Below are 27420 nucleotides of genomic sequence, written 5' to 3'. Positions count from 1 at the left end.
CACACAGCAGGTGGACAGCAGCACCACGCCTGCTCAAGGAGCGCCCGTCCCAGTTCACAGGTGCGCAGTGGAGGCGCCAGAGACCCGCCCAGGTGGCCCAGCTTTAAGCCCAGCTCCAAGCCCAGCTCCTTTTTTCCCCTCCCCCGAGTCGAGCTCTCTCCTACCCGGGACAGCCCTGTTTACCTGTCCTTCTCCCTCAGCCCCCTCCCTCGGGCCCAGGACCTACCTGGCGGGGGCGGCACGGCCTCTAGGCAGGCGTAGGCGCATCCGTTGTAGCAGCAGCGCCGGTGCCGCGGGCACTCGGAGTCCGCCTGACAGCGCGCGGCCTGGCAGGCGCCGGGGGGCAGCGTCCGCGGAGGCGGCGGGCAGCGGTCGGCTCGGGGCTGCCGGGGGCCGCCGGGCGCGCCCGCCTCCTCGGCCTGCGGGGAGAGGGCGGTGTCAGCAGCTCTGGGCCGCGCGTTCGAGTCCCGGCGCCGCCCAGAGCTTGCAAGGGGGTGGGCCATGCGCCGGACCTCTCTGAGCCTGCGTTTCCTCTTGTAAGAAACAGCAAGCAGGCAGAGCCAGCCTCGGAGGGCGGCTCAGAAGGTCAAAAGATACCATGTTTCTTTTTATAACAGTCGGCACAGCACGAAATAACTGAAAGCCCAGAGCAAAAGGATAAGCAAATCTCGGTATGTTTGCTGAAGGACAATTACTTAAGTATCTACCCTGTGTGAGAGAGAGAGTATATATAATACATAATATATGCGGTATATATGTGTATATACATATATGTCTGCATGTATGCATATACGTACACACATATATGTCTATATATACATATGTCTATGTACATATGTGTGGATTTCTTTAATCCATATGTTTATATAGAGCTTTGAGAATTTACAAATTATACACAGAATGATTAAATCCATGCAACAACATCGATCCATCTCAGAAAATAATGAAAGGAAAAAAGCCAGATCAAAAGAGAACACCACAGTGGAATTCCACTTCTATTTATAGCTCAAAAACAGGCCAAGCTGGTGTCTGGCATGAGAAGTCAGGAATCTGGTGGGCAGTGACTGGCTGGGAACACGTGGTCTCAGGACTGGCTGTGTTCTGTTTCTTGGTCTGGGGGCTGGTTACATGGTGTGTTTATTTTGTGGGAATTCATAGGATTTATGTACTTTGAAGTATTACTTTTGTGTTTGTTTTGTTTTTGAGACAGAGTTTCACTCTTGTTGCCCAGGCTGGAGTGCAGTGGCACGATCTCAGCTCACCACAACCTCCACCTCCTGGGTTCAAGCGATTCTCCTGCCTCAGCCTCCCGAGTAGCTGAGATTACAAGCATGTGCCACCACACCCGGCTAATTTTGTATTTTTAGTAGAGACAGGGTTTCTACATGTTGGCCAGGCTGGTCTGGATCTCCTGACCTCAGGTGATCCGCCTGCCTCCCAAAGTGCTGGGATTACAGGTGTGAGCCACCGTGCCTGGCCTGAAGTATTATGTTTTAATAAAAAGCTCAAAAATAAGATATAGGGGCCAGGTGCTGTGGCACACATGCTTATAATCCCAGCACTCTCAGAGGTCAAGGTGGGTGAATCACTTGAGCTCAGAAGTTTGAGACCAGCCTGGCTAACACAGCGAAACTGCTTCTCTACTAAAAAAAAATAAAAATAAAATAAAACAAATTAGTCAGGCATGCTCATTCACTCCTGTAGTCCCAGGTACTTGGGAGGCTGATGCGGGAGGATGGCTTGATCCCAGGAGGTCAAGGCTGCAGTGAGCCGTGATCAAACCACTGCACTCGAGCCTGGGCAATAGAGTAAGACCCTGTTTAAAAAAAAAAAAAAAAAAGTCCAGGCGCAGTAGCTCACGCCTGTAATCCCAGCACTTTGGGAGGCCAAGGTGGGCAGATCATGAGGTCAGGAGATCGAGACCATCCTGGCTAACATGATGAAACCCCATCTCTACTAAAAATACAAAAAAAAAAAATTAGCCGGGCGTGGTGGCGGGCACCTGTAGTCCCAGCTACTCAGGAGGCTGAGGAAGGAGAATGGTGTGGACCTGGAAGGCCGAGCTTGCAGTGAGGCGAGATCGCGCCACTGCACTCCAGCCTGGGCGACAGAGTGAGACTCTGTCTCCACCCCCCAAAAAAAAAACAAAAACAGATATAGTACTGTACTTAACATATAGGAATATGGATGAGTGACCAATAAGATCAATATTTTAAAGGTAAGACTGAGAAAATTTAAGCCAGTGGGCAAACTGCCCTGGGTCCCCTGACACCAGACCCCATCCATGCCCAGTAACACTGTTCTGCTTCTATGAAAATGGGGTGTGTGGTGGGCAGTTTATGCGCATTCGCACACACACACACAGTTAGATACAGGATAGATTAACTGGAAAAAAACCACCTTGGCTTGCCCTGCCTCCTGGCCTCTGCCTAAACTGTTCCTTTAATCTAAAATGCTTCACCTACTTACCTCCCCACAAGTCCTCCCCTGACATATTCAAAATCTGGCCCCTTTGTGCTGGCCAAGTACATAGGGCATATCTGCAAATTGCAATAGTAGACAGCCATGGAAACCTGCCCTTACGGTGTTGGCAAAAAATGAAATAAGATTCAATGTGCCGCATATGAAAGATTGCCAGGATGTGGTGGCTCGTGAAGAAAACCATGGTTCGGAACAGCGCGTAGACTCTGCCCCATCTGTGTTTTTAAAAATGCACACAGATGTAATACGTATATATTTACATAGGCTGAGAACGCTTTTGGAAAGATACACAAGAAACCATTATGAAAGGTGCCTTTGGAGAGAAGAATAGGGTGTAAAGCTAATAGAAATTTCTTCCTATTGTATACTCTTCTGAACTGGTTCAATATCTTTATACCATGTACACATTACTTTTTCAATTTAAAGACGGTCTCTGTGGAGAGCGAGGGCACATCGTCCAAGCCCTGGCTTAGTCTAGACTTGACTCACAGAACCTCACAAAGCTACTGAAGCTGCTTTGATGACAGTGTGGGCACCGTGACCTCCAGGCCTTTGCCCAGGCTGTGTCCTCTGCCGAATGCCCGTTCCTTCAGGTCTTCCAGAAGGACCATTCCCCAAGACTCAATTCAGCGCTCACGGCTGGGATGTGCTTCCTTAACACTAGCCCTCCCAGGCCAGGGTTAGGGCCACGCCACCCCCTACTTCTATGTCCCACACCCACCCTCCCTTGTCACTCTTTCTCGGTGTCTTAATAGAAATCCGCCATCACATTTAACCAGTGAGCGACCCGTTCAACAGAGGGCCTCAAGCCTCCTGTGTCTCCTCCTGCACGTACAGTTGGCTCAATAAAGGTCCCCAAAGACACCAGGCCCTACTCCCTGGAATCCTAAATGCAAAGGAAAAAAGGTCTTTGCAGATGCGATTAGGTTAAGGATCTTGACATGGGGAGATGATCCTGCATTTTCCGGTTGGGCCCTAAATCCAGTCACAAGTGTCTGAGAAGAGAGGAGCAGAGGGAGATTACACACACACACACACACACACACAAGCGCATGCACACACACACAAGCACTCAAGAAAGTCACGTGAAGAGGGAGGCAGAGATAGCGTCTACAGACCAAGGAATGACCATGATTGCCAGCAGCCACCGGAAGAGGGATTGGCAAGGAAGGAACCTCTGGAGTGGGGGGCGTGGCTCTGCTGACCCCTTGATCTCAGTCCAGTGAAACTGATGCTGAACTTCTGGCCCCTGGAACCATGAGACAATTCATTTCTGTTGGTTTAACCACCCCTCCCACCCCAGTTTGTGGTCATTTGTTACGACGGCCCTGGAAACTGGATATCTGTCCCTCTGCCAGGCACATTCTGTAAATGAACCCCACCCCAGGCCCAAGTCCCCATCAGTGCTTCCACAGTGGCCTCATCCCTGGCCTCGCTGCCTCCAAATCCATCCATTCTCCAAACTGCAGCCCAAAGAGGCTTTATGAAAGGCACGTGTGGATTCGGTCACCTCTGTGCTCCAAGACCCCAGAGGCTCCCATCACCCTCGGGACAAAGTCCCAGCTCCCCACTCGACCTCTGAGCCCTGTGCCAACCAGGTACAAGTTACTTTTTCAATTTAATAACTTAGATATAGGATACATTGGCCTCATCTCATCACCCCGACCCTCCTTGTCCTTACATGCCAGTAAACTGCCCTTCCTCCTCCCCACGCCCTCCAAGCACATTCCTCTCTTCAAACCGTTTCCACCAGCTGAGCTTGTCTCATCCAGCAGAGCAGACGGGCCACCAGAGTGGGCTCTGCAGCTAATGGGCTTGGTTCAAATCCTGGCTCTAGGGCTTAAATCCTCTCTGCCACTCACTTGCTGTGTGACCTTGGGCAAGCATCAGTTTCTCCCTATAGAACTTCCCTCCTGGGGTATCCTGAGTCTACACCCAGGATGGTGTCTACAGCCAGGATGGCATCTACACTCAGGATGGTGTCTACACCCAGGCTGGCGTCTACACTCAGGATGGCGTCTACACCCAGGCTGGCGTCTACACCCAGGCTGACGTCTACACCCAGGCTGGCGTCTACACTCAGGATGGTGTCTACACCCAGGCTGGCATCTACACCCAGGCTGGCATCTAGCACAGTGCCACCGATCATCATTGGCACGTGCTGGTCCTCTGCCTGGAAGGCCTCCCATCAGCTTCTATTGGCCAAATCACCCTTCAGTCCTCAGCTTAAACAGCCTTCCGAGGGCGGCTTTCCCCAGACTCGTCGGGATGTTTCTAGTATGATTCTTCTTCATTTTTAGGCCCTCGCCACCCCACGCTGAGAGCAGAGGCTGTGTCTGTCCCTGCCTGGCTGGGGCTGAGCGCAGTCCTTCCTGCGTCCCTATCTGGGTACCTGCAAACTGCACGCGGTGCCACCAGTGCCCTGCAGGGGGCACCAGGTCCCAGGGAACAGGTCCTGGCCGGGTGCCCCTGGGAACCGGTGGGATCACCAAGGCCAGAGGTTTTCGGCTGCCCCCAGGGAGCCTCAGGGCCTGAGACTGATGGCATGAGGGGCAGAGAGCAGGAATGGCGAAGCAGGAGGGGGGGTGGTGTGGCAGGAAAGCCTGGGAGGGGGGCCCCTGGCCCGTATCCCTGCTTCACCCAGAGAACCCTTCTTTTCACTCTTGTAGACATTGGCTGTTAAATTCACGAAAAGTGAAAATGACCACTAAGCTGGCATTTGGTGGATATGGAGATGAGGCCTTAAGGAGGTGAATGGTTTTCCCCAAAGACAAAGGGGAGACCAGAGTGTGGATCAGACCTTTTATCACCCCTTTCTCCGCCCAATCTCCCTCACCCCTGTAACCATCACCAATAACTTTCCAGCCGCAGCAGGTGTATAATCCCATGCCATTAGCTCTTAGTTCACTTGCTGCAGAATTAACTAAATTGGACCCATGTTGGGGTCCGCAATTTTTAATCCTAATCTAATATGACAGCCGCCCCAGCCTCCTTCGGAGGGTGGTTAAGAATACACCATACGTTGTTGGCAGGGGGTGCCTTATTTTTCCGCCCGGCTTATTTTTCCATCAAGACCCATTTATTAAATTTAATGGAACGGGGTGATCAGAAGCAAAACACTTTTCACCCACCTCAAATGCCTCCCAGTCCTGTGACTTCCTCAATGGCAGCCCCAGACGGGAGGGTACGCAGAGATCAATTTTAGATGTGCCGCTGTCTCAGAGGAAAATTCAAATGTCATTTCTCAGAATTTGGAGAGAACAAAGAGATAAGCGCCTTAGAAGCCACATCTCCTGAGTTATTTACTGCGTGGCTGAAACAACAGATGGTCGTGAGTGATAAAGCACTGATTTCACTGAGAGGCCCAGATTAAAGGATTACATGTTTTGAAAAATATTTCATGTCACGCAAGGTGACACTCAAAGAGGGTTCTAAACAAAGGGCGTTTTCTGGAGTTCTGGGAAAGAACTTTTACTCAGAGAAATAAACAGCTTGTCCTCCAATTTATCCCTGGACCCCATGGGTTAAAGGAGTTAACAGCCAAGGTTCTTGGCCTAGAGGTTGGACTGGAATTGGCTTCCCTGACCCCTTCCATGTCTCTGACCTCTCTTCCAGCACTCCCCTCCTTACTCATTCTCTCCAGCCACCCAGTCCCACCTCTGGGCCTTTGCACTGGCTCTTTCCCCACCCACCCACCATATCCGCCCGGCTCTCACCTCCTCGGGGTCTGCTCACACACCCTCCCTTCCCCCCCTCCCTGCTTTGTGGAGCTTCACACACCTCATCACCCTTGGGTGGACTGTGTATTCATGAACTCATTGGTTTGCTGTTTTCCTCCCTCCTAGGGACAGGAACTTGGTTTTGTTCTTACCTGTGCCCCCGGCACCTAGAACAGTGCCTGGCACATAGCAAGCACTCAGTGAATATTCTTTGGGTGGAATAAAAGCTGTGATGATGATGAGGATGATGATGAGGATGAAGATGAGGATGATGGTGGTCAACACACCCTGGCAGTTTGCTGGGCACCCTTCTAAGTGCTTAATATGCATCAACTGGCTGACCTGCACATGGGCCCTGTGCAGTGGGTTCTGCAGAGCGGGGGTCCTGCACAGGCGTGGGGGCAGCCCTTCGTGTTTGTGTAAGGCTGTGCTGTAGGCAAGCATCGTCACACTCCTATGCTCACTTCATGTGGATGTGAACTAGGGGAGTAGGTCTTAATATCCCACACTCCAGAGATGAGGAAGGATGCTTTCAAAATGTAAAGCTGGACTCGGCCGTCCTCAGTTTCTGAAGATTCACTGCTCCTCCTGACCTTGGAGCCTTCCGCACACTGTTCCTTCCACTCGGAACGCTTCCTAACTCTTTTTAACAGCTGAGCCTCCGCATCCTTTGGGGGCAAGAACTTAGGAGCCATATCCCAAGATGGAAGGGACTGAAGCTCATGACCTCTTATACAGCAAAGGCTGCTTTGCACAGGGATTAAGGGTTCAGGTGTAGGAATCTGACGTGTCTGGGTTTGAACCCCATGGCTGTGCGATCATACAGGAAAATCACTAACGTATCTGAGCCTCATCAGCAAAATGGACACAAAAGGAATACTTGCTGCCACTGTTTGTGGTGAAGATCAAAAGAGACCACACCTGCGTGTACTCGGCTCAGCATGGACAATGCTAATCCATAGTTCACCTGATTTTTATTCCTTTTATTATTATTATTATATTATTATTATTATTTTGAGAAAAGGTCTCACTCTGTCACCCAGGCTGGAGTGCAAGGGCACGATCTCAGCTTACTGCAACCTCTGTCTCCCAGGCTCAACCAGTTCATGCTTCAGCCTCCCAAGTAGCTGGGACTACAGGTGCCTGCCACCACGCCTGGCTAATTTTTTGTATTTTTAGTAGAGATGGGTGTTTTGCCTTGTTGCCCAGGCTGGTCTTGAACTCCTGAGGTCAGGTGATCTGCCTGCTTCAGCCTCCCAAAATGCTGGGATTACAAGCATGAGCCACCACGCCTGGCTCCTTTTATTATTATTATTATTTTTTTTTTTTGAGACGGAGTCTCGCTCTGTCGCCCAGGCTGGAGTGCAGTGGTGCAATCTTGGCTCACTGCAAGCTCCGCCTCCCAGGTTCACGCCATTCTCCTGCCTCAGCCTCTCCGAGTAGCTGGGACTACAGGCGCCCGCCACCACGCCCGGCTAATTTTTTGTATTTTTAGTAGAGATGGGGTTTCACCGTGGTCTCGATCTCCTGACCTCGTGATCCGCCCGCCTCGGCCTCCCAAAGTGCTGGGATTACAAGCGTGAGCCACCACGCCCGGCCCCTTTTATTATTTTTAATCAATGGACTCAGAAGCCTCTCCTCCCATAGTAACTTCATTCATCTCTTCCAGTCTTTCTCCATTTCCCCTGTATCCTCCCTCAGTTCACTCACTGATGAATTAGTGAATGCCCACCATCTCCATAGCGTTAGGTTAGATGCCCAGCAGATGCAGAAGAAACCTAAGGAGCTCCAGTCCAGCTGAGGCTGCAGATCCACGTACGAGAAACCCACCAGCAACAGTGAAATGTGGGATTGGGTAACCTCATCATTTCTGGATAAGACCAGCGCAAACAACTTGCAGAATTCTTAAGAGAGGGGCCACGCGGAAACAGCCACCCAGCATGGGCGAGAGCACTGCCCGCGGAGGACCACCTGAAGCCGCCTCCAGACCTCCCTGGTAGGTACCACTGCTGTCCCCATTGCACAGGTGAGGAAACGGAGGCACGCAGTCACCATACACAGACACCAGGCTTAGAGCCTGGGCTGTGTGATTCATGCTCATGGCAAGGGAGGCAGCATTTAGTAAGCTCTTACTGGGTGTCAATGCTGTGCTGGGTCCTCACATACTGAATCTTCAGTATCACCCTCTGGGGCTGCTGCTATTCTAAACCCACTTTACTGATGGGGAAACTGAGGCACAAAAAAACTAAAAGCATTTGCCCAAGAGCAAGCAGCTGCGAAGTGTCAGAGGCAGGATTCGAACCTGGGTCTGTCCTACTCCTCCGGGGGCGTTCCTGACCCAGGAGCCTGGAACTGGGAGTTGCTTCCCAGTGGTGCCTGTCAATTTCTTCCCATTCCTTCAGTCCAGGAGCTCCCTCCCCCTCCCAAAGTTCTCCCTCTGCCCTCCTGTGGCCTAGCCCCAGCTCAGGGTGGAGTCAAAACGGGGGGCCCCAGGTACACATTTCTCCTGGCCCCCTCTTTGCAGCCCTTCCCTCCCAGCTTATGTTGCCTCTCAGATGAAAACAAAATAATGCCACATGAAATCCCTCTGAGAAAGGAGGACACTCACTCCAGACAGACGACACCTTTGTGAAAACCGCAGAGCAACCCGTGCTTTCCAGCTTTTATTTTCATTCCTGCTCAGGGATTGTAGAGTAAGTCTGTTTCAAAGTATCCACTGAGCACATATTCATGGTACAACTCAGACAAGGACTCTCCGGTTCTGTATGCCTTACCTGGATAAAAATGATTCCCAGCTGGGGGCGGTGGCTCACACCTACAATCCCAGCACTTTGGGAGGCCAAGGCAGGTGGATCACCTGAGGTCAGGAGTTCGAGACCAGCCTGGCCAATATGGTAAAACCCTGTCTCTACTAAAAATACAAAAATTAGCCAGGTGTGGTGGTGGGTGCCAATAATCCCAGCTATGTGGGAGGCTGAGGCAAGAGAATCACTTGAACCAGGGAGGCAGAGGTTGCAGTGAGCCAGATGGCACCACTGCACTCCAGCCTGGGTGCCAAGAGTGAAACTATATGACCTTTTGTTCATATAGATGAAAAAAATAGATTTGCAAAGCCATTCTGCCACTGATACCCCTAGGAAGCAGATGGGGAAATGCCCATTTTGGGCTCCAGCAGTGGGAACCCCAATTCAGCAAGTCCAAGTCCAGATTCGATTAAAGCAAACAAGCTGGATGTGCAACCAAAGGAGGCTGGATACATAAGTGAAGGCACAGGGAACACCAGGCAGGCCTTAGAAGGGAAGATGCCGATCCACCATGTTAACATACTTCCCACAGATTATCAAGTGAAAATGCAACATGTAAAACAGTGTGAATAAGCCACACACCAAATAGCACACACTGGATGATTCCATTTCCATGAAACGTCTAGGACAGGCAGATCCATAAGACAGAAAGTGGATTGGTGGTTGCCAGAGGCTGCGGGAACAGGGAAGGAGGACTGACGGCTAATGGCAGCGGGGTTTCCTGTAGGGTTGATGGGAACGTTCCAAAACTAGGTACTTAGGACGGTTGCATGACTCTGTGAATATACTAAACACCACTGAATCGTACCTTTGAAAGGGTGAATTGTCTGTCATGTGAATTTCATTTCAATAAAAGAAATTTGAATCAGTATGAATAAAATATCACTAAGAAAAAACATGTGTGCTGTGTGTAACTGCTTCATGAAACAATCTAGACAGACACCCCAGAATGTCACCAGAGTTTACATCTTGGAGGAAGAATTCAGATCCTTTTTACTAATTTATAACTTTCTGTGTTGCCTGATTTTTTTTTTTTACAGTAAACATCATTCTTTTAGTAATCAGTAGAAGAATTTATAAACTATTTCCATTTAGGGAAAAAGAATCCAATCTCCAGACCTGTCACCAAATCTACCCACATGCCTGCCTCAGTGCTCGCCAATCCCTTCCTTCCACATGCAGGAGCTTTTACCCTTCTTTGGAAAGTTCCAGCAGCTTAGAAGCCAGACCAATAAAAATGCACCCCAGCACTGGTTTGCGTGGTGGAGGAAGAAAGCCAATTTTCCTCTAAGCATTACTTGCTCTTCCTCTGGAATTCGGACGTCAAACATCTAAAAATACGTCGCTCCCTGAAATAGTGGGCTTAGAGTTCAGCGTGTGTAGATGAATGCCATTTCCTGGTGCCCGGGGCCCTTAACACTGGGCCCTGGGGACAGAATCTGGCACAAGGTTAACGGGACTTCCTCAGAGGGAGACCAAAAAAAAAAAAAGAAATTCACAAGACTGCAAACTCGACCCACTCTTCCCAACAATGTCGTTGTCAATCAGTGCACCCGAGAGTCCTCTAGAACTTTCCATCCCTTCTGTTCTGTTCCGGAAGGTTTTAACATAATTTATTCATTCATTCAATAGTAAATTCATAATTCCCAGACCCACTGCATTTCAGGCACTGGGCTGGAAATGGGGAGTTCCAAGTTGAACCAGAAGACATTTGGCCCTGACTTTACATGGCTCAGTTTCAGGACAAGTCACAGACACCACACAAAACAGCACAGAGAGAAGGCGAACGAATTGCTTTTTGTGGTCATCTGCAAAAGTAGTTAGAGAGAAACCTCAACAAATCATGCCAAAAACAACGACAGAGCTTAATGCTAAGAAGGAAGAGCTGGGCTGTTATGAAAACATTTAAGGGAAATCATAACGAGGCATTCAGGGAATTCAGGGAGAGGCTTCGGAGGAGGTGGGCCTGAAGCTACGATGACCCATGAGCCAGAGAGGGCACCGTGAGTGGACACTTGCTGAGAGGCTGCCTCTCGGTGCTGGGGACACAGAGGACTCACAGGGTCTCTATATGCCATCACAGAATTCCCGAGAGGTGCCTCGGGCTCTTGCTGCTTTTTAGAAAAATTATTGTGGTTTTATGTGTGTATATATATATATATAATGCAATTTTCCATTTGAGCCATCTTAAGTTGCGAGCTGGTGGCATTAATTAGATTTACGATGTGTGCAACCACCTCCATCATCTATTTCTGCGGCTTTTCCGTCACCCCAGGCAGAACCTCTGTTCTCATCAGACAGCTGCCCCCTATTCCTCCCTCCCCCAGCCCCGGGCAACCAAGAATCTCCTTCCCGTCCCGCTGGATTTGCCTCTTCTGGACATTGCATCCAAACAGTGTCACACGCCTCTGGCCTTTGTGCACTCAGCATCATGTCTTCGAGGTTCATCTATGTAGTGCCGTGTGGCCAGGCTCCGGACCTTTCTATGGCTGAGTTCAAGTCCCCTGAGTGGACAGGTGAGATGTGCTCAGCCCATGGGCATCCTTCTGCCTACGCCCTGTGGCTGCGGTGAGTCCTGGCACAGAGGTGTCCTGCTTTCCTGTCTCCCTCTCCGAAGTGATAACCACACAGGGACCTCGGATGCTTCTTTACTCGTTGATTTTCACCTGGAATTTCAGGGCTGGGACCTCAGATGAGGAATCTCAGGTCCAGCGAGGAGAAAGTGATTTGCCCAAGGTCTCCCTCAAAAGTCAGCTATTCATGGATTTTCATTCCTTCCACTCACCCATCCATGCCAGTTTCTGGGCTAGACACCAGGGTGTGGCCAAGCCTACAGTGAGTTTGCTTCACATCAGTACGACATATCCCCTCTCTCCAGCACCCAGGCAGCTCCAGGGCTTTTCTGGGGTTCTCAACCATGAGCCCTGGAGACCCCCTCCTGGGTGCTGCTGGGGCTCTCCGGAGCCCAATGAGCACCCGCTGACCCCCAAGACTGAGGCATCTTCGTAGTCTTGATGATGAAGTCCTGCAGGGTGTGAGCTCACATGGTTCAAGGAGCAGAGAAAGCTCCCAGACTCTGGGGATACAGTGATAGCCCTACCTGTCCCCAGCCAAAACAGCACGGATAAGTCATTCTCTGCAATGGCCTCAGTTTCCTTATCTGTGAAATGTCTCTCAGTCAGCATTGCCGGTTGCAACCAACAGAAGCTGACTCCCTTGATGCCCAGAGCAGACTGTATTCGTGTCCCAGGGTGCTGCAACAAAATGCCACACACTGGGGGCTTAAAACAACAGAAATGGATTCTTCCACAGTTCTGGAAGCCAGAAGGCCGAGACCCAGGTGTTTGGCAGGGTTGGTTCCTTTGTGGAGGTTCTAAGGAGAAAACCTTCCATGCCTCTCCCAGCTGCCAGCGATGGCTGACACACCCTCATGTTCTCCGGCTTGTAGACACATCACTCTGATCTCTGCAACTCTCTGTCTCTGCGTGGCCTTCTCTCCGTGTGTTTCTGATTCTATGTCTCTTTTTTACTTTTTTTTTTTTTTTTTTTTTTGAGATGAAGTCTGACTCTGTCGCCCAGGCTGGAGTGCAATGGCATGACCTTGGCTCACTGCAACCTCCACCTCGCCTCCTGGGTTCAAGTGATTCTACTGCTTCAGCCTCCCGAATAGCTGTGATTACAGGCATGCACCGCCATGCCCGACTAATGTTTGTATTTTTAGTAGAGACCAGGTTTCACCATGTTGGCCAGGCTGGTCTCGAACTCCTGACCTCGGGTGATCCTCCCACCTCGGCCTCCCAAAGTGCTGGAATTACAGGCGTGAGACACCATGCCCGGCCCCTTCTCCTTTTCTTATAAGGAACGGGGGTCATATTAAGGAACCACCCACCTCCAGCATGACTTGGTCTTATTTTGACTAATTACACCTGCAATGCACCTGTTTCCAAATAAGGTCACATTCACAAGGATCAGGAGTTACGGGTTGGATGTATCTTTGGGGGGACACAGTTCATCCCACAGCATGGATCTGACAGGATTTGAGTGCACGGAGTACATTTGGGAGGGGATCCCAGGAAGCCCCAGTTGGCCAGTGGGGAAGCTGGGCACGAAAGGGAAGGCGCCCCTTCAGGGAGTGCTAATGAGCAGGTGGCTGCCTGGGCGCTGGAGCTCAAACCCAGTGGACCTTGGAGAAACCGTGTGGAACACTTCTCACTCGTGTCCCACCAAAGGTGAGAAGCCAGCCGGGCCATCGGGCTCCAGCTCCATTTGCTCCTACAGGCGTTACCTCCCCGGCACCTTGGCCTGCCTGTGTGTGGGCTGAGCGTGCTCCTGCAGCCAGAGAAAGCCTTCAGGCCAGCAGACACAGATGCTTACGGTACAAAGCTGAAGGCGAAGGTCAGAACTCATGGAACGGTGAAAGCACAGCTCCAGGCCATCTGCCTCTCCCACTCTTGCTATCTGAGCAAAAAATAAAAGGATGTTTGGAAGGCTCTCAAGAGCTCACAGAAATAATGGGGGAAAGGAGAACTAGGTTGGGGAACTGAGGAATGTGAGTTGTGGGCCACTGCTGGCTCCTACAGACCCCTACTGCTATTAGCACAGGGGGTGCCTCCAGACAGACAAGCTGCAATGTGCCCCCTATCCACGTCTGGCAGGATGCATTTGAAAGAGAAAGTGGCATCAACTCTGGGCTGCTGTAGCCCCTCCCAGACCCCCTCAGCAGGACAGGCATCTCTGGGCAGGGTGCAAACCGAACCACCATTTCCAGCTGCCCTGGAGGGGTGCTTAGAGGGGAAAACAGACCCACAGTCGCACTGACAGCAGGGACCGGCCTGCCCAGGCCAGGGGCAGCGCAGCACCCAGGCCCGCATGGTGGCTGCCATGGGCCCCACCCGGTGGATTTGTCAAGAGGCTCTCAAGAGCGCCTACATGGCAAACGCTTGTCCTGACACAGCGTAAGCGCTCAGTAAATCATTGTTCTCAGGAGTTTTATCTGATGCCAGGAAAGAAAAGCCAAAAACGCCAACTCCACAGAACCAACTGAGCTCCATGGAAAGGTTATTGGACTATTTATAAACGTTCTACTTCTGTTTTATTCAGTCTCATAAATATTTGGTTCTGGAATGGGGTTTTTGTTTTTTTGTTTTTTTTTTTTGTTTTGTTTTTTGAGATGGAGTTCCGCTCTTCTTGCCCAGGCTGGAGTCCAATGGCACGATCTCGGCTCACCGCAACCTCCGCCTCCCAGGTTCAAGCGATTCTCCTACCTCAGCCTTCCCAGTAGCTGTGATTACAGGCATGCACCACCACATCCGGCTAATTTTTTTGTATTTTTAGTACAGACAGGGTTTCTCCATGTTGGTCAGGCTGGTTTTGAACTCCCAACCTCAGGAGCTCCGCCTGCCTTGGCCTCCCAAACTGCTGGGATTACAGGCATGAGCCACTGCACCCAGCCTGGAATGGGTTTTTAAATCTGTCCATAGCGCACATGTAGGGAATGCAGTTCTGTGCCAGTCAGGGAACTGTGGACTCTATGGTCTTTTTACTGAACACTGCAAACCAAGCACTACTGTGACCCATGCTGCAGATGAGGAAACTGAGGCTCAGATAGGAGAAGGAAACTCCCGAAGGTCTTAGAGATAGAAGGCGGGAGACCCGGCACTTCTCATTAGAAGCCTCTCCTAAGGGCCTCCCACGGGAACGGAAGGCAAGCGTGCTCGTCTCTGGCACTGTCTCTGCATGCTTAGACCAAGAAGCATAAACAGCGCGCAGGACATTGACTGGCCCCACTCTAAGAGACCAGTCCCCTACACAAAACTCACTCTGCCGGGGGACGAGGCTTTGAGAGAGTAGAGCAGGCTACAGGCAGCCCTGCGCTTGGTCAGGACTGAACCAGCAGCTCTCCGCATGTAGCCGTGGCCAATTTCCAAGGTGTAAATACTCCCAGCATGGTTGATTTCAGGCAACCCACGTGAGGCCGCTGAATGGGAGTGGGAAGAGATGTGGAGTACCTTCTCTCCTCGTCATACCACATGGATGCAAGAGACATAAAACCCCAGGAGCCGAGAGAATAGCAAAATGGAGCAATACAATTGGAAAGTGACACATTTCTAATAAGAAGTATTTCCTGGCTGGGTGCGGTGGCTCACACCTATAATCCCAGCACTTTGGGAGGCCGAGGCGGGCGGATCACCTGAGCTCAGGAGTTTGAGACCAGCAAAACCCCATCTCTACTAAAAATATAAAAAATCAGCCGGGCGTGGTGGCACATGCCTGTAATCCCAGCTACTCAGGAGGCCTAGGCACAAGAGTCACTTGATTCGGGGAGGTGGAGGTTGTAGTGAACCAAGATCACACCACGAGACTCTGTCTTAAAAAAAAAAAAAAAAAAATCTTTCCTTTCTTTTTAATATAAATGAGTTAATTGTAAGTTTATATAACTTAATTTGTGATCTTGGCTGTGAAACTGGCTCTCCAGAGGGGGTGCAAACCAGCCTCAGCACACGCCCAGCATCTCCTCACTCTGACCAGCCCATAGCCCTTGAGGGTCAGGGCCAAGGCTGAAGGTCTGGCTCAGCGTAGGGTCAGGGAGTGGTGCCTCACGGGGAAGTCTCGACTTTGTGCATGTGGGGGCTGCTTCCTATCACCCCTAAGTCCCTGTCAAACAAAAGGGCCATGAAAGTCATAGGTTCTCCATCTTCATTTCCCAGGTGAGGACTGAGGACCAGCGAAAGGCAGCGAGTGGTCCAAGATTGCACAGCACATTAGAGATGTCGCTGTGATGAGTTCTAGGCCAGGCGCTCTTCCCAGCCTTCCCTGTCCTCTGAGCCACAAGTCAACAGCCTGTCTTTGCCCAGGGCTTTCTCTGAGGCACAGTTGTTTTTTTTTGTTGTTGTTGTTTGTTTGTTTGTTTGTTTTTGAGACACAGTTTTACTCTTGTTGCCCAGGCTGGAGTGCAATAGCGTGATCTTGGCTCACTGCAACCTCCGCCTCCCGGGTTCAAGCAATTCTTCCGCCTCAGTCTTCTGAGTAGCTGAGATTACAGGCATGTGCCACCACATCCAGCTAATTTTGTATTTTTAGTAGAGACAAGGTTTCACCATGTTAGTCAGGCTGGTCTTGAACTTCTGACCTCAGGTGATCTACCCTCCTCGGCCTCCCAAAGTGCTGGGATTACAGGCGTGAGCCACCATGCCCGGCCAGCACAGTTGTTCTGCATAAACCTCGCCTATGTCTAGGCGCACAGGAAGGAGGCCAGTATCTGTTGAAAACCAGGGAAAGTTTCAATTCAGCGAGGAGCCAATTCAAACCACTTGCATCCTGACCAGTGGTGGCTACAAGTGAATCAGCTCCTGCAGCCCACCCAGGCCTGTGTTTTAGAGACTCCCCCGAATCCCCCGTGCACATCAACCCTGACCCTCCTATGTGGATGTCACAGTACTGGCTCCTATGACATCCTGGGACATGGTGGAGATAAAATCAGATGACATATTGGGAATCTCTCTATGGTTGTAGAACCAAAGTGCTACTGGTGAGGGTTACATCATCCTGTTGCACCACAGAAGAGCACGGAGGAGTCAATAAAATCTGAGAAGAGTCTCTCATCCCTCCTCAATGCCTCCACTCTGGCCGGGTCTTGTCTCCCAAGCAGCTCTCAGATGCACCACTTCTGCCTGTGAGCCTCAGCTCATGCCAAGCCTTCTTCCAGGAATGTCTTTCCTTGTCCTAATTCCTAATCCTTCCCCAAGCTCCAGTCAGGGTCTCCACCTCCTCCAGGAAGCCTTAGGTGACTACACCATCTCACATGAGCTTTCCGTTCTCCAAGCGCCTCATCATGTCACTCTACTACTCTTTCCACTTCTCGGAGGCCTCCTGTCTCCTGCCACGAGCATGTGCCCAACATGGAGAATATGAGCCCTGGAGGCCCAGCTTTGCCTCAATACAGTTTCGGGCACCCCACCATGCCTGGGGTCATTAATCATTCTCCCTTCCCTCTTCTCCAGCTCGCAAACTCCTATTTATCCTTTAAAGCCCCGGGTCCACTGTCCCCAACCGTAAAAACCCTATCTGACTCTCCCGAGAAAGAGCTGCACACACATCCCGTGCTACCACTGCATCCGCTCATAATTCACCCACAAGAATGTACCAGGGGTTGACTTAATGGCAGGCAGCAGGGGCACATACTACTGAAACAGAACCCCGCCCTACCCCAAGGAACCTACATGCTACCCTGTTAGAAAACACCAACCAAAGTCACAATTATTTGACTGAAAGCTGCCAAGATGCACTGCCAGCTTGCTATGTTGCAAAGACGTTCTGCATACTGAGTCATTTAATCCTCACGCAGGTGCTGTCGGTGCCAGCATTACCTTCTTGAGCCCTCTGTGTGCTGATGTCGTCCTGGCTTCCCCTGTCCCTGTGGATCTATGATCTCTAGGGGGTGGGAGGAACCCAACATGACAGCCTCCTCCACCCCATTCTCTCTCCTACTTCCCTTCCTGCTTTATTGCTTCCTCAGCGCTCGCAAACTACACACACTAACAAATGAGATCTCTCTCATTTATTCTCTGCTGCCCCCAGCCCCGCAGTGAGTTCCCCAGGCAGAGATCTGAGGTGTATCCCCACAGCCTAGGACAGTGCCTAGTAAACAGTGGCGACCCAGACACAGTTGTGTGAAGGAATGCATCTCTCTCTCTTTTGCAGATGAGACTGCTGGGGTTCAGAGACGTCAAGCAGCTTGCCTGAGAGAAGTGACACAACAATGAGCAGCAGAGCCCGATTCACACCCAGACACCTGGCCCCACGGCGTGTGTTTCTTGCCACTCACTGCCTCGCGCCTTCTCTTGGTACTGCCGTCGTTTGTCACCCAACTGCCTCTGCACCTCGGCCACGTCACCCTTGAGGATGGGGGCTGGTACCTCCTTCATCTTGTACACACAGGACCCCACAGAGTGCCTTCCCCACAGCGTTTTCTGCTCAATTCTGTTTAGCAGAATGTATTCATTCTGTTTGCCGAATGAATAAACAACCACATGAATGCGTAAGTATATTTCACAAACATTTGGTACTGATCATGGAGACGGAATGCTCCCTTTAAGTCCTAGGGCTCTGAAATTAGATGCTGTCTTTCAGGAGCAAGCACACTTTTGTAAAAAGGCAAAAGCGAGGCACGATTCTTTTGCACATTTGTGATGTGTCTTTTGCCTCTTGACTCACAGGCAAGGGTCCTTTTTGGGGGCTGAGCCCCATCTGCCCACAACACAACTCAGACACACACGGATAGGAAGACGCCTGCCCTGACACGTTTTGGGGGAGCACTTACAGGAGAAGGTAGTGTCTGGGGATCGCCTCTCCTCAAGGCTGCCTCCCACCCACAGAGGCTGCCCCAACCTCCCCATCCCAGGCACTTACATGGGATTTCTCGGCCAGCCTCGCAGGCAATGCCCGTTTCCAGATATTCTTGGCAGAGCCGGCGTGGAGGAGAAGTAGCAAGAGGCACACAGCCTGGATGATCTGCCTCCTGCGGCTGCCCGGCCCCACGCTGGTTACAGGCATTTCCTCCCTGGGCAGCGACCTTCCAGACTCACACAGAAGAGGGGCCCCTCTCGCTACGTGGGCCTGCGAGTGGGGACAGGAGCGTGCACAGTCTGCTGGACTTTCTTAGTTCCACCCAGCAGGGTCCCTCGGATCATGTGTCCGCGTCCAGCACATGCCCCTTCCTCGATGGTGGCTGGCCTGCCTGGTTATTTTTAGCTTGCCCTATAACATCTGGCCCCAGAGGCTCCGACCAGGGCGTCTGCAGCCCAGGCAGCTCAGTGGGCGGTGGCAGCAGGAGGAGGGGGCACCGGCTTGCTTGGAGACGTGGCCGGGAGTGGCCTGTCACTCTCCACTCTCCATAATGAGGACTTCCTTGCAGGCTGGGGCGGTCTCCTCCCGAGGAGGTGTGCTTGACACACGGCTCCAGGCTGGACATGCAGGGGAGTGCAGCAGGATAGGTGGGGGCTTGGCTGCTATCTTGTTCAAATTTCAAGCTGGGCTGACAAACTATCTGCCTATAAAAGCTTCTTTGGAAGAGGCTGCTGGACGGGGGCTGGCCAAGGGTGCAGCCATGAAGAGACGACTTCTACCCTTGCACCTGCCGGGGTCCTCCTGTCTGATGTGGGCATGTGGGTAGTTCCTCATAGCGTGTGTTTCTTGCGAGATATAAATGAAATTGAGCACATGAAGCATTTCACACACGGAAGTGTGCTGTCACTGTCAGTCTGTGTATCTGCACGTGTGCATGTATGTGTATGCGTGTGTGCACGTGTGTGCACGTGTGTGTTTTACAGGAATGTAGCACAGCAGGCTCAACATTTCACAAACTTTATATTCCCTTGTCTGTTCTCAGCACTTCCAAGACAGATACTGGTTGTTTGTTTTGTTTTGTTTTTTCAGATGGATCTTGCTCTGTCACCCAGGCTGGAGTGCAGTGGTATCATCACAGCTCACTACAACCTCTGCCTCCTGGGTTCAAGCGATTCTCCTGCCTCGGCCTCCCAAGTAGCTGGGATTACAGGTGCCTGCCACCACACCTGGCTAATTTTTGTATTTTTAGTAGAGACTCGGTTTCACCATGCTGGCCACGCTGGTCTCAAACTCCTGACCTTAAGTGATCTGCCCGCCTCGGCCTCCCAAAGTGCTGGGATTACAGGCGTGTGAGCCACCGTGCCTGTCTCCAAAATAGACACTGTTATCATGCCCACTTTATAGATGGGGAAACAGAGCGGGCTGCCTGAGTCATGCAACAGCAGCAGAGAGGAGGCTGGAACTCAGGTAGGTCAGACCCTGTGGCACCCCCCAGGTGAAGCAGAAGGGACCCACGCATTAGGCTTCACGCATCTGCCCGATCCCAGCTCAGCCTCTGTGAGATGCTGGAAAGCCTCTTGCTCACGGTCCTCAGTTCTCTCATCTGTGAAATGGGCAGGTGAAAGCCTCTGCCTGTTGAGGTCCATGTAGCGCTACAGGAGAGGGTGCCAGCTGTGCCCAGCACTTGCACAGAGTGAGTGCTCCAGAAAGATTGGTTCCTCCCTCCCTGGGGACCCTCACCCCCCACCTCCTGGCCAGCACAGACTTCAGAACGCCCCAGGCAGGTACCATCAACCCCTCTTGGCCTTTTGGTGAATGACAACAGTAGCAAACACAAATAGTCTGTGTAGGTCGGGTGTGGTGGCTCACACTTGTAATCCTAGCACTTAGGGAGGCAGAGGATCCCTTGAGCCCAGGAGTTCAAGACCAGTCTGGGCAACATAGTGAGACCCCATCTCTACAAAAAATACAAAATAAAAAAAAGTAGCCAGGCGTGCTGATGCACACCTGTAGTCCCAGCTACTTGGGAGACTGAGATGGGAGGATCACCTGAGCCTGGGAGGTTGAGGCGGCAGTGAGCCATGATTACTTTGGGAGGCCAAGGCGGGCAGATCACTTAAGGTCAGGAATTTGAGACCAGCCTGGCCAGCATGGTGAAATCCTGTCTCCACTAATACAAAAATTAGCCAGGCATGGTGGCACATGCCTGTAACCGCAGATACTTGGAAGGCTGAGGCAGGAGAATCGCTTGAACCCAGGAGGCAGACGTTGCAGTAGGCCATACCACTGTACTCCAGCCTGGGTCACAGAGCAAGACCCTGTATGACCAAAAAAAAAAAAAAAAAAAACCAAAAAAACCTTAAAAACCATATAGTCTGTGTGTTAGGCAATGTTTGAAGAACTTCCTGCACTTTAATGCATTTAGGTCTCATATTAGCCTTATAAGCAGGTGCTGTCTGGGATCCCACGCACAGAGAGGTTAAGACACCTGCCCAGTGAGCAACGCAAAATTTAAGTTCACCATCAGAGTCCTGTAAACGCAGGAGCCCAAGAGTGAGAGGCTTTTCACATTTTACACCCTAGATGCCTCCTTTGCCTCCCGCTAGGCCCAGCCCTGGTCATTACCTTACCCTAGATTCTAGAATATTCCTTCATTTCTTCATCCAGAAACTACCGGCTGAGCCCTTATGGGGGCCTGGTCCAGGGTGCTCCACTCCCTCTTCTTTCAGCTTTTTGGGACGCAGTCTCAATGCCCCTCCCTGCAGGGCAAGGCTGCTTATTTAGAAGCCAGGAGCCACCCACGGACGTGATGGAGCTGCTACCCCTACTTACTAGGACGACCTGCAACAGGTCCCGCCGCATCTCTGTGCCTCTGTTTTCTCATCTGTAGAACAGGGGTATGGAGCCAGAATCTACCCGCAGGTTTGCCATGAGGTCCAGCTGCACTTACGCGAGGATCTAGGCTCAGCACATGCTTGCTGTTAGGAGATGAGCATTCTGAGCCACTGCCTCCTGGGCCTCTTCCACCCTCACCCTGTTCTCCAGGCAGAGCGGAACCTTGGCCCAGGTTCCGTTTCAGAAACTTCCTGCTGCTTGGAACCTGGGGTCCTGCGCTCTCCTAAGGCAGCTAACGCCTCCCACGTGGTTCTTGCTCATCCACCATCTCCACCTTCCCCTTAAAATGTAGGCGTTTCCCATTGATGTTACAGTCTTGGCCCATTTCCTGCCTCTCTCTCTCTCCCTGGGTGGCCTCACTTCTGCCAACAGTATGACTCCCCTCCCTCTGGTTAGATGAGGTTCCAAATGCCCTCTCTCAGCCTCCTGGCTGGGCAAGGCGCCAGCCCTGTGACCCTGCAGCGCCCTCCACCTGGAATGCTTTTCCACGCAGCTGCGGCACTTCTCACCCATCGCCTCCTCTAGACTTTTGTTCACGTGTCATTTTCTTGCTGTGGTCCTCTCTGACCCCAGGACTGAAAACCACCATTTGCATACCACTGGGACTCACGGTGCCCCTCTTAGTTTTATGCTTCTTCGTACTCATCTCCACCTGACATATTCTGTATTTTACTGACTTTGCTTTCTTTGTTTATCGTCTATATTTCCACACTAGGATGTGAGCTCCATGGGGGCAGCTTCCGCGGATCTGTTTGTTCACTTTGGAATTGCCGATCCCTAAGCAGTGCCTGGTGCAAAGCAGGCACTCAGTAAAGACGGTGTAATGAATGAGGCGCGCATAACACATTTCACCTGCCTGCTTGACGGCTCGACGTGGCAGTCGCTTTCTACCTATGATTCCCTGTGAAACATGGCTGGTCCGAATTGAGATCTGTCTTAAGGATAAAATGCAGACCAGATTTGGAAAACCTGTGAGTGCATGTGTCTTTATGACAGTAATGAATTACTGTCCTTTGGATATATTCCCAGTTGTGGGATTGCTGGGTTGAATGGTAATTCTACTTTAAGTTCTTTCAGAAATCTCTAATCTGCATTCCACAGTGGCTGAACTAGTTTCCTTCCCACTGACAGTGTATAAGTGTTCCCTTTTCTCCACAGCCTCGCCAGCATCTGTTGTTGGCTGGAGACAGGAAAAAAAAAATGTCAACATTTCATTAGGAGTTTTTACGTTGGTTGTGCATTCAACCACTAACTCAACTGCTAATGTTTATGCTATATTGGGTTAAATATAAGATGGTATTAAATTAACTGTACCTGTTTCTTTTTTGAGACGAGGTCCCACTATGTTGCCCAGGCTGATCTTGAACTCCTGGGCTAAAGCCATACACCCGCCTCAGCCTCCCAAAGTGCTGGGATTACAGGTATGAGCCACTGCACCCGGCTTCATACCTGTTTCACATGGCTACTAGAAAATTTACAATTACACATGTGGCTTGCCTTATGTTTCTGTTAAGTGGTGCTGGTCTGAGATATCAAACTCCCTCTCTAAGATTCAACTCCTCTCAGCCAAGGCCATCACTGTCCAACCAGACACCCAACTCAAACCTTCACTTCACTGCTAATAACTGCCTTGCTCCTCTCCTTATCTGGTCTCTAATTCCGAATTTTTTTTTTTTTTTTTTTTTTTGACTTGGAGTTTCGCTCTTGTTGCCCCGGCTGGAGTGCAATGGCGTGTTCTTGGCTCACTGCAACCTCCTCGTCCTGGGTCCCAGAGATTCTCCCGCCTCACACTCCTGAGTAGCTGGGACTACAGGCACCTGCCACCATGCCCAGCTAATTTTTTTTTTTTTTTTTTTTTTTTAGTAGAGATGGCATTTCACCATGTTGGCCAGGCTGGTCTCAAACTCCTGACCTCAGGTGATCCAGCTGCCTCAGCCTCCCAAAGTGCTGGGATTACAGGTGTGAGCCACCGCTCCCAGCCTAATTCAGAATTTTTAAAAGTTATGATATTATGTTTTTTTTCCCCTAATAGTAGCATAATTCATGTTTATTAGCGGAGAACTGGGAAAACAGAGGAAAGAATAAAGAAAATCTTTAAAATACATACATCTAGTATCAGTATCCAGAGATAACCAACGTAGCCTTTCTTTTTTTCTATGTATATACATTAGGCATGATAGAAGTCAAGGCCAAGGCCAAAGTCATGGCTGTGGGTGAGGTCAGCATGGCAACGTTAAGTAACATTAAGAACACAGACTCTGCATCAGAGATGCAGATCAAAACCACACTGAGATACCATCTCACACCAGTCAGAATAGCTATTAAAAAGTCATAAAACAGGCCAGGCGTGGTGGCTCACGCCTGTAAATCCCAGCACTTTGAGAGGACAAGATGGGCAGATCACATGGCGTCAGGAGTTCAAGACTAGCCTGGCCAACATGATGAAACCCCGTCTCTACTAAAAATACAAAAATTAGCTGAGCGTGGTGGCAGGCGTCTGCAATCCCAGCTACTTGGGAGGCAGTAGAATCGCTTGAACCTGGGAGGTGGAGGTTGCAGTGAGCCAAAACCATACCATTACACTCCAGCCTGGGCAACAAGAGCAAGATTCTGTCTCAAAAAACAAAAAATCATAAAACAGTAGACGCTGGCGAGGCTGTGGGGAAAAGGGAACACTTATACACTCAGTGAGAAGGAAACTAGTTCAGTCACTGTGGAATGCAGCTTGGAGATTTCTCAAAAAAACTTAAAGTAGAATTACCAGTCAACCCAGCAATCCTACGACTGGGAATATACCCAAAGGACAGTAATTCATTCTATCATAAAGACACACGCACTCAAATGTTTGCTACACAGTGCTATTCACGATGACAAGGACATGGAATCAACCTAAGTGCTCGTCAACAGTGGACTGGATAAAGAAAACGTGGTACTTGTACACCAGGGAATACTGTGCAGCCATAAAAAAGAGCAAAATCATGCCCTTTGCAGCAAGGGCTCCAGTGGGTGGAGCTGGAGGCCAGTATCCTAAGTGGTCCAATGCAGGAACAGAAAACCAAACACCACATGTTTTCACTTATAAGCGGGAGCTAAACACTGAATACATATGAACATAAAGATGGAAACAACGCACACTGGAGACCAGGAGATGGGAGAGGGGGAAGCGGATGTGGGCTGACGAACCACTCGTTGGTTGGGTGCTATGCTTATCGCATGGGTGATGGGATCACTGGGACCCCAAGGCTCAGCAGCATGTAATTTACCCACGTCACAATTCTGCACATATACCCTTTAATCTATAATAAAAGTTGAAATTTAAAAAAAGAAGAACACGGACTCTGCAGCCAGCTTGCTCAGGCACAGACACCTGCTCTGAGACCTCCCAGCTGTGTGACCTTGGGCAAGTCACCTGCCTTCTCTGTTCTTTGGTTGACTCATCTGTAAAATGGGAGTAACATACCTGTCTCATAGGCTTGTCATGAGGGTTGAATTAGTAGTACGCAGAAGACAGTTGTACATGTTCCTCTGTCCTCACTTGACCATAAATTTTTGAGGACAGGGCTGAGTGTTGTCCAGCTCCGAACCTTTCTCTGGGACATAGACAGGAACCTCTTTTAATGAGCATTTACTATATGCCTGGCATAGTGCTGGGCTCTTGAGATCACCATCCCCACTACTCTTCGTTGTGGTCACTCTGCTATAGCTTCTTCCTTGACAGCTCCCACCCCAGGACCTTTGCACAGCCCCCCAGTTGCTCTCTCCCCAGATACCTGCTTAGCTGGTTCCTCAATTCCTTCCAGTCTGTGCTCCAATTTTGCTTTCTCAATGAGGCTTACCCCAACCAAGCTTTTAAAATCACCATCTGCTTCTTTTACACCACCCTAAATTCCCAATCCCCTTTGTCCTGCTTTCTTTTTCCATAGTTTCATCACCTTCTAATAAATTATGAAATGTACTTATTAGGTTTATTACTGATTGTCTCTTTCCCTGTGGTAGACAGAATCATGAGCCCTTAAAAGATGTCCACATCCTAATCCCCAGGACCTGCGAGCATGTGGCCTTACCTGACAAAAGGGACTTTGCAGAGGGGATTAAAGCAAAGATCTTGAGATGGGGAGGGGAGAGTATCCTGGATTATGTGGGTGGGACCAATGCAATCACAAGGGTCCTTGTAAGAGGGAGGTAGAGAGTGAGAGTCAGAGGAGATGAATGGTGGAAGTCGGGTGGGTGTGGAAGTCAAGGGAAAGTTGATTTGCCATGCTATGCTGTGGTTTTAGAGATGGAGGAAGGGACCATGAGCCAAGGAATGCAGCCGGCCTCTGGAAGCTGGAAAAGTCAAAGGAAGTTCTCCCCTAGAGCCTCAGAGGGAGTACAGTCCTGCAAACCCCTAGAGTTCTCCCCAGTGGGACTCAGAACTGTAAAATCATACACTTGTGAACTTGCTGAGTTTGCAATTGGTAAATTGCATGATGCTGAGGTTTCAGATCCCAATGATCCCATCACCTAGGCCCTAAGCATAGCACCCAATGGGTGGTTCTTCAGCCCACGCCCCCTTTCCTCCCTTCCCCATCTAGTGGTCCCCAGTGTCTATCATTCCCGTCTTTACGATCACTCATAGTCAATGTTTAGCTCCCACTTAGAAGTGAGAATATGTGGTCTTTGGTTTTCCGTTCCTGCGTTAGGTCACTTAAGATAATAGCCTCCAGCTCCATCCATGTCGCTAAGTTTATGGTCATTTGTTACAGCATCAAGAGGAAGGTCGTACTTTGGGAGGCTGAGGCTGGCAGATCATTTGAAGTCAGCAGTTCGAGACCAGCCTGGCCAACATGGGGAAACCCCATCTCTATGAAAAATACAAAAATTAGCTGGGCATGGTGGAGGGAGCCCGTAGACCCAGTTACTCAGGAGGCTGAGGCGGGAGAATTGCTTGAACCTGGGAGGCGGAGGTTGCGGTGAGCTGAGATCTCACCACTGCACTCCAGCTCGGCGACAGAGCCAGACTCTGTTAAAAAAAAAATTAAAATTTTTTTAAAAAAGAGGAAGGTCCTATACCCACAAGTGGGATATAGGCTCTGCAAGGTCAAGTATCCATGTCTCTTACTGCCTGCAACCCAGCAGCTCGCACAGGGACGGGGCACCATCAGCCCTCAGTAAGTCCTGGACCGATGGACAGAATCAATGTCATCATCATGGCCCCATCAGGAATGGTCCCTGTTCTATCAAGAGATGGAAGGCCGCAGATTTTACGGGCTCTTTCCAAAGTCTCAGCTAGTGACCGAACTCCAAAGTGCTTTCCTCAGTATATACAGGGCTTGGCACATGAGGCACTCAATAAATGTTCTTCAACTGAGCCATCCACTCCGCAGCGGTATTCAGACTACAGGGACCCAGGATGCTGAGCAGTGACCCTTCAGTTAATTTCTCACAAACATTAACTTATAAAACCACCTTCTGAAGTTTTTGAGACAAGAAAGGTAACTACTCGGAGAACACAGCAGTACAGCAGGTCTTGTGTGCAAGGAGAAAAGCTCCAAGAGGAGAAATAAACACAGAACAAATCTGCCTGGGAAACCAGCTGCCTTCCTTTGATCAGTGACAAGGCAGGATCCCAGCCTGACAGCCGGGCTGGATGCTCCCAGCTGGGGCCTGATGTTGCTACCCAGGGCTTGCATGCCATCATGATTTCAGGGCCACCACCCCTTCCCAGCTTCCTGCCAGGCTCAGAACTTTATGTCCCAAGTGGCAGAGGCCCTTCTAGTTTATCTGAGCTCTGGCAGCCTGAACTTGATCCCAACTTGGCGGGCAGTCCTCTTGGGGACTCACCAACTCATTAGTTCAACTTCCTGCAGATCTGTGGGCGAGGTTTCCTCTGGGAAGGCCTCGGAACTGGCCGGGCCTCTCATCTCCTCTGTGCTGGGGTTTGACTTCTGCTGCCCACCAAAGGCTTCTGCCCCTCAAAAAAAAGAGGAAAATGTTCTCTTTATTTCTTGATTTATTGTATTTCATTTTTCTTATTTTTTTGAGACAGAGTCTCGCTCTGTTGCCCACGCTGGAGTACAATGGCGTGATCTCGGCTCACCACAACCTCCACCTATTGGGTTCAAGCGATTCTCCTGCCTCAGCCTCCCAAGTAGCAAGGATTACAGGCTTGTGCCACCAAGCCTGGCTAATTTTGT

General features: G+C 50.5%; 1 protein-coding gene across 3 annotated transcripts in view; it reads right to left on the bottom strand.

The window, feature by feature from the left end:
- Positions 1-18988, bottom strand: part of WFDC1 (WAP four-disulfide core domain 1) — a 35506-nt gene extending 16518 nt beyond the window's left edge. The window contains exons 1-2 of one of the 3 annotated variants that reach the window (XM_063612517.1): positions 18413-18988; positions 227-419 (exon numbers count right to left, since the gene is read on the bottom strand). In XM_063612517.1, coding sequence (XP_063468587.1) covers positions 227-419; positions 18413-18556 — 337 coding nt within the window. In that variant the 5' untranslated portion in view covers positions 18557-18988. The remainder of the gene's footprint in view (positions 1-226; positions 420-18412) is intronic. The other 2 variants (XM_055232665.2, XM_055232664.2) reach the window with 2 other exon arrangements.
- Positions 18989-27420: the final 8432 nt, after the last annotated feature.

This window comes from Symphalangus syndactylus, chromosome 11, assembly GCF_028878055.3.
Source record: "Symphalangus syndactylus isolate Jambi chromosome 11, NHGRI_mSymSyn1-v2.1_pri, whole genome shotgun sequence".
Classification (NCBI taxonomy): domain Eukaryota; kingdom Metazoa; phylum Chordata; class Mammalia; order Primates; family Hylobatidae; genus Symphalangus; species Symphalangus syndactylus.
This window is presented reverse-complemented; position numbering and strand designations above follow the sequence as displayed.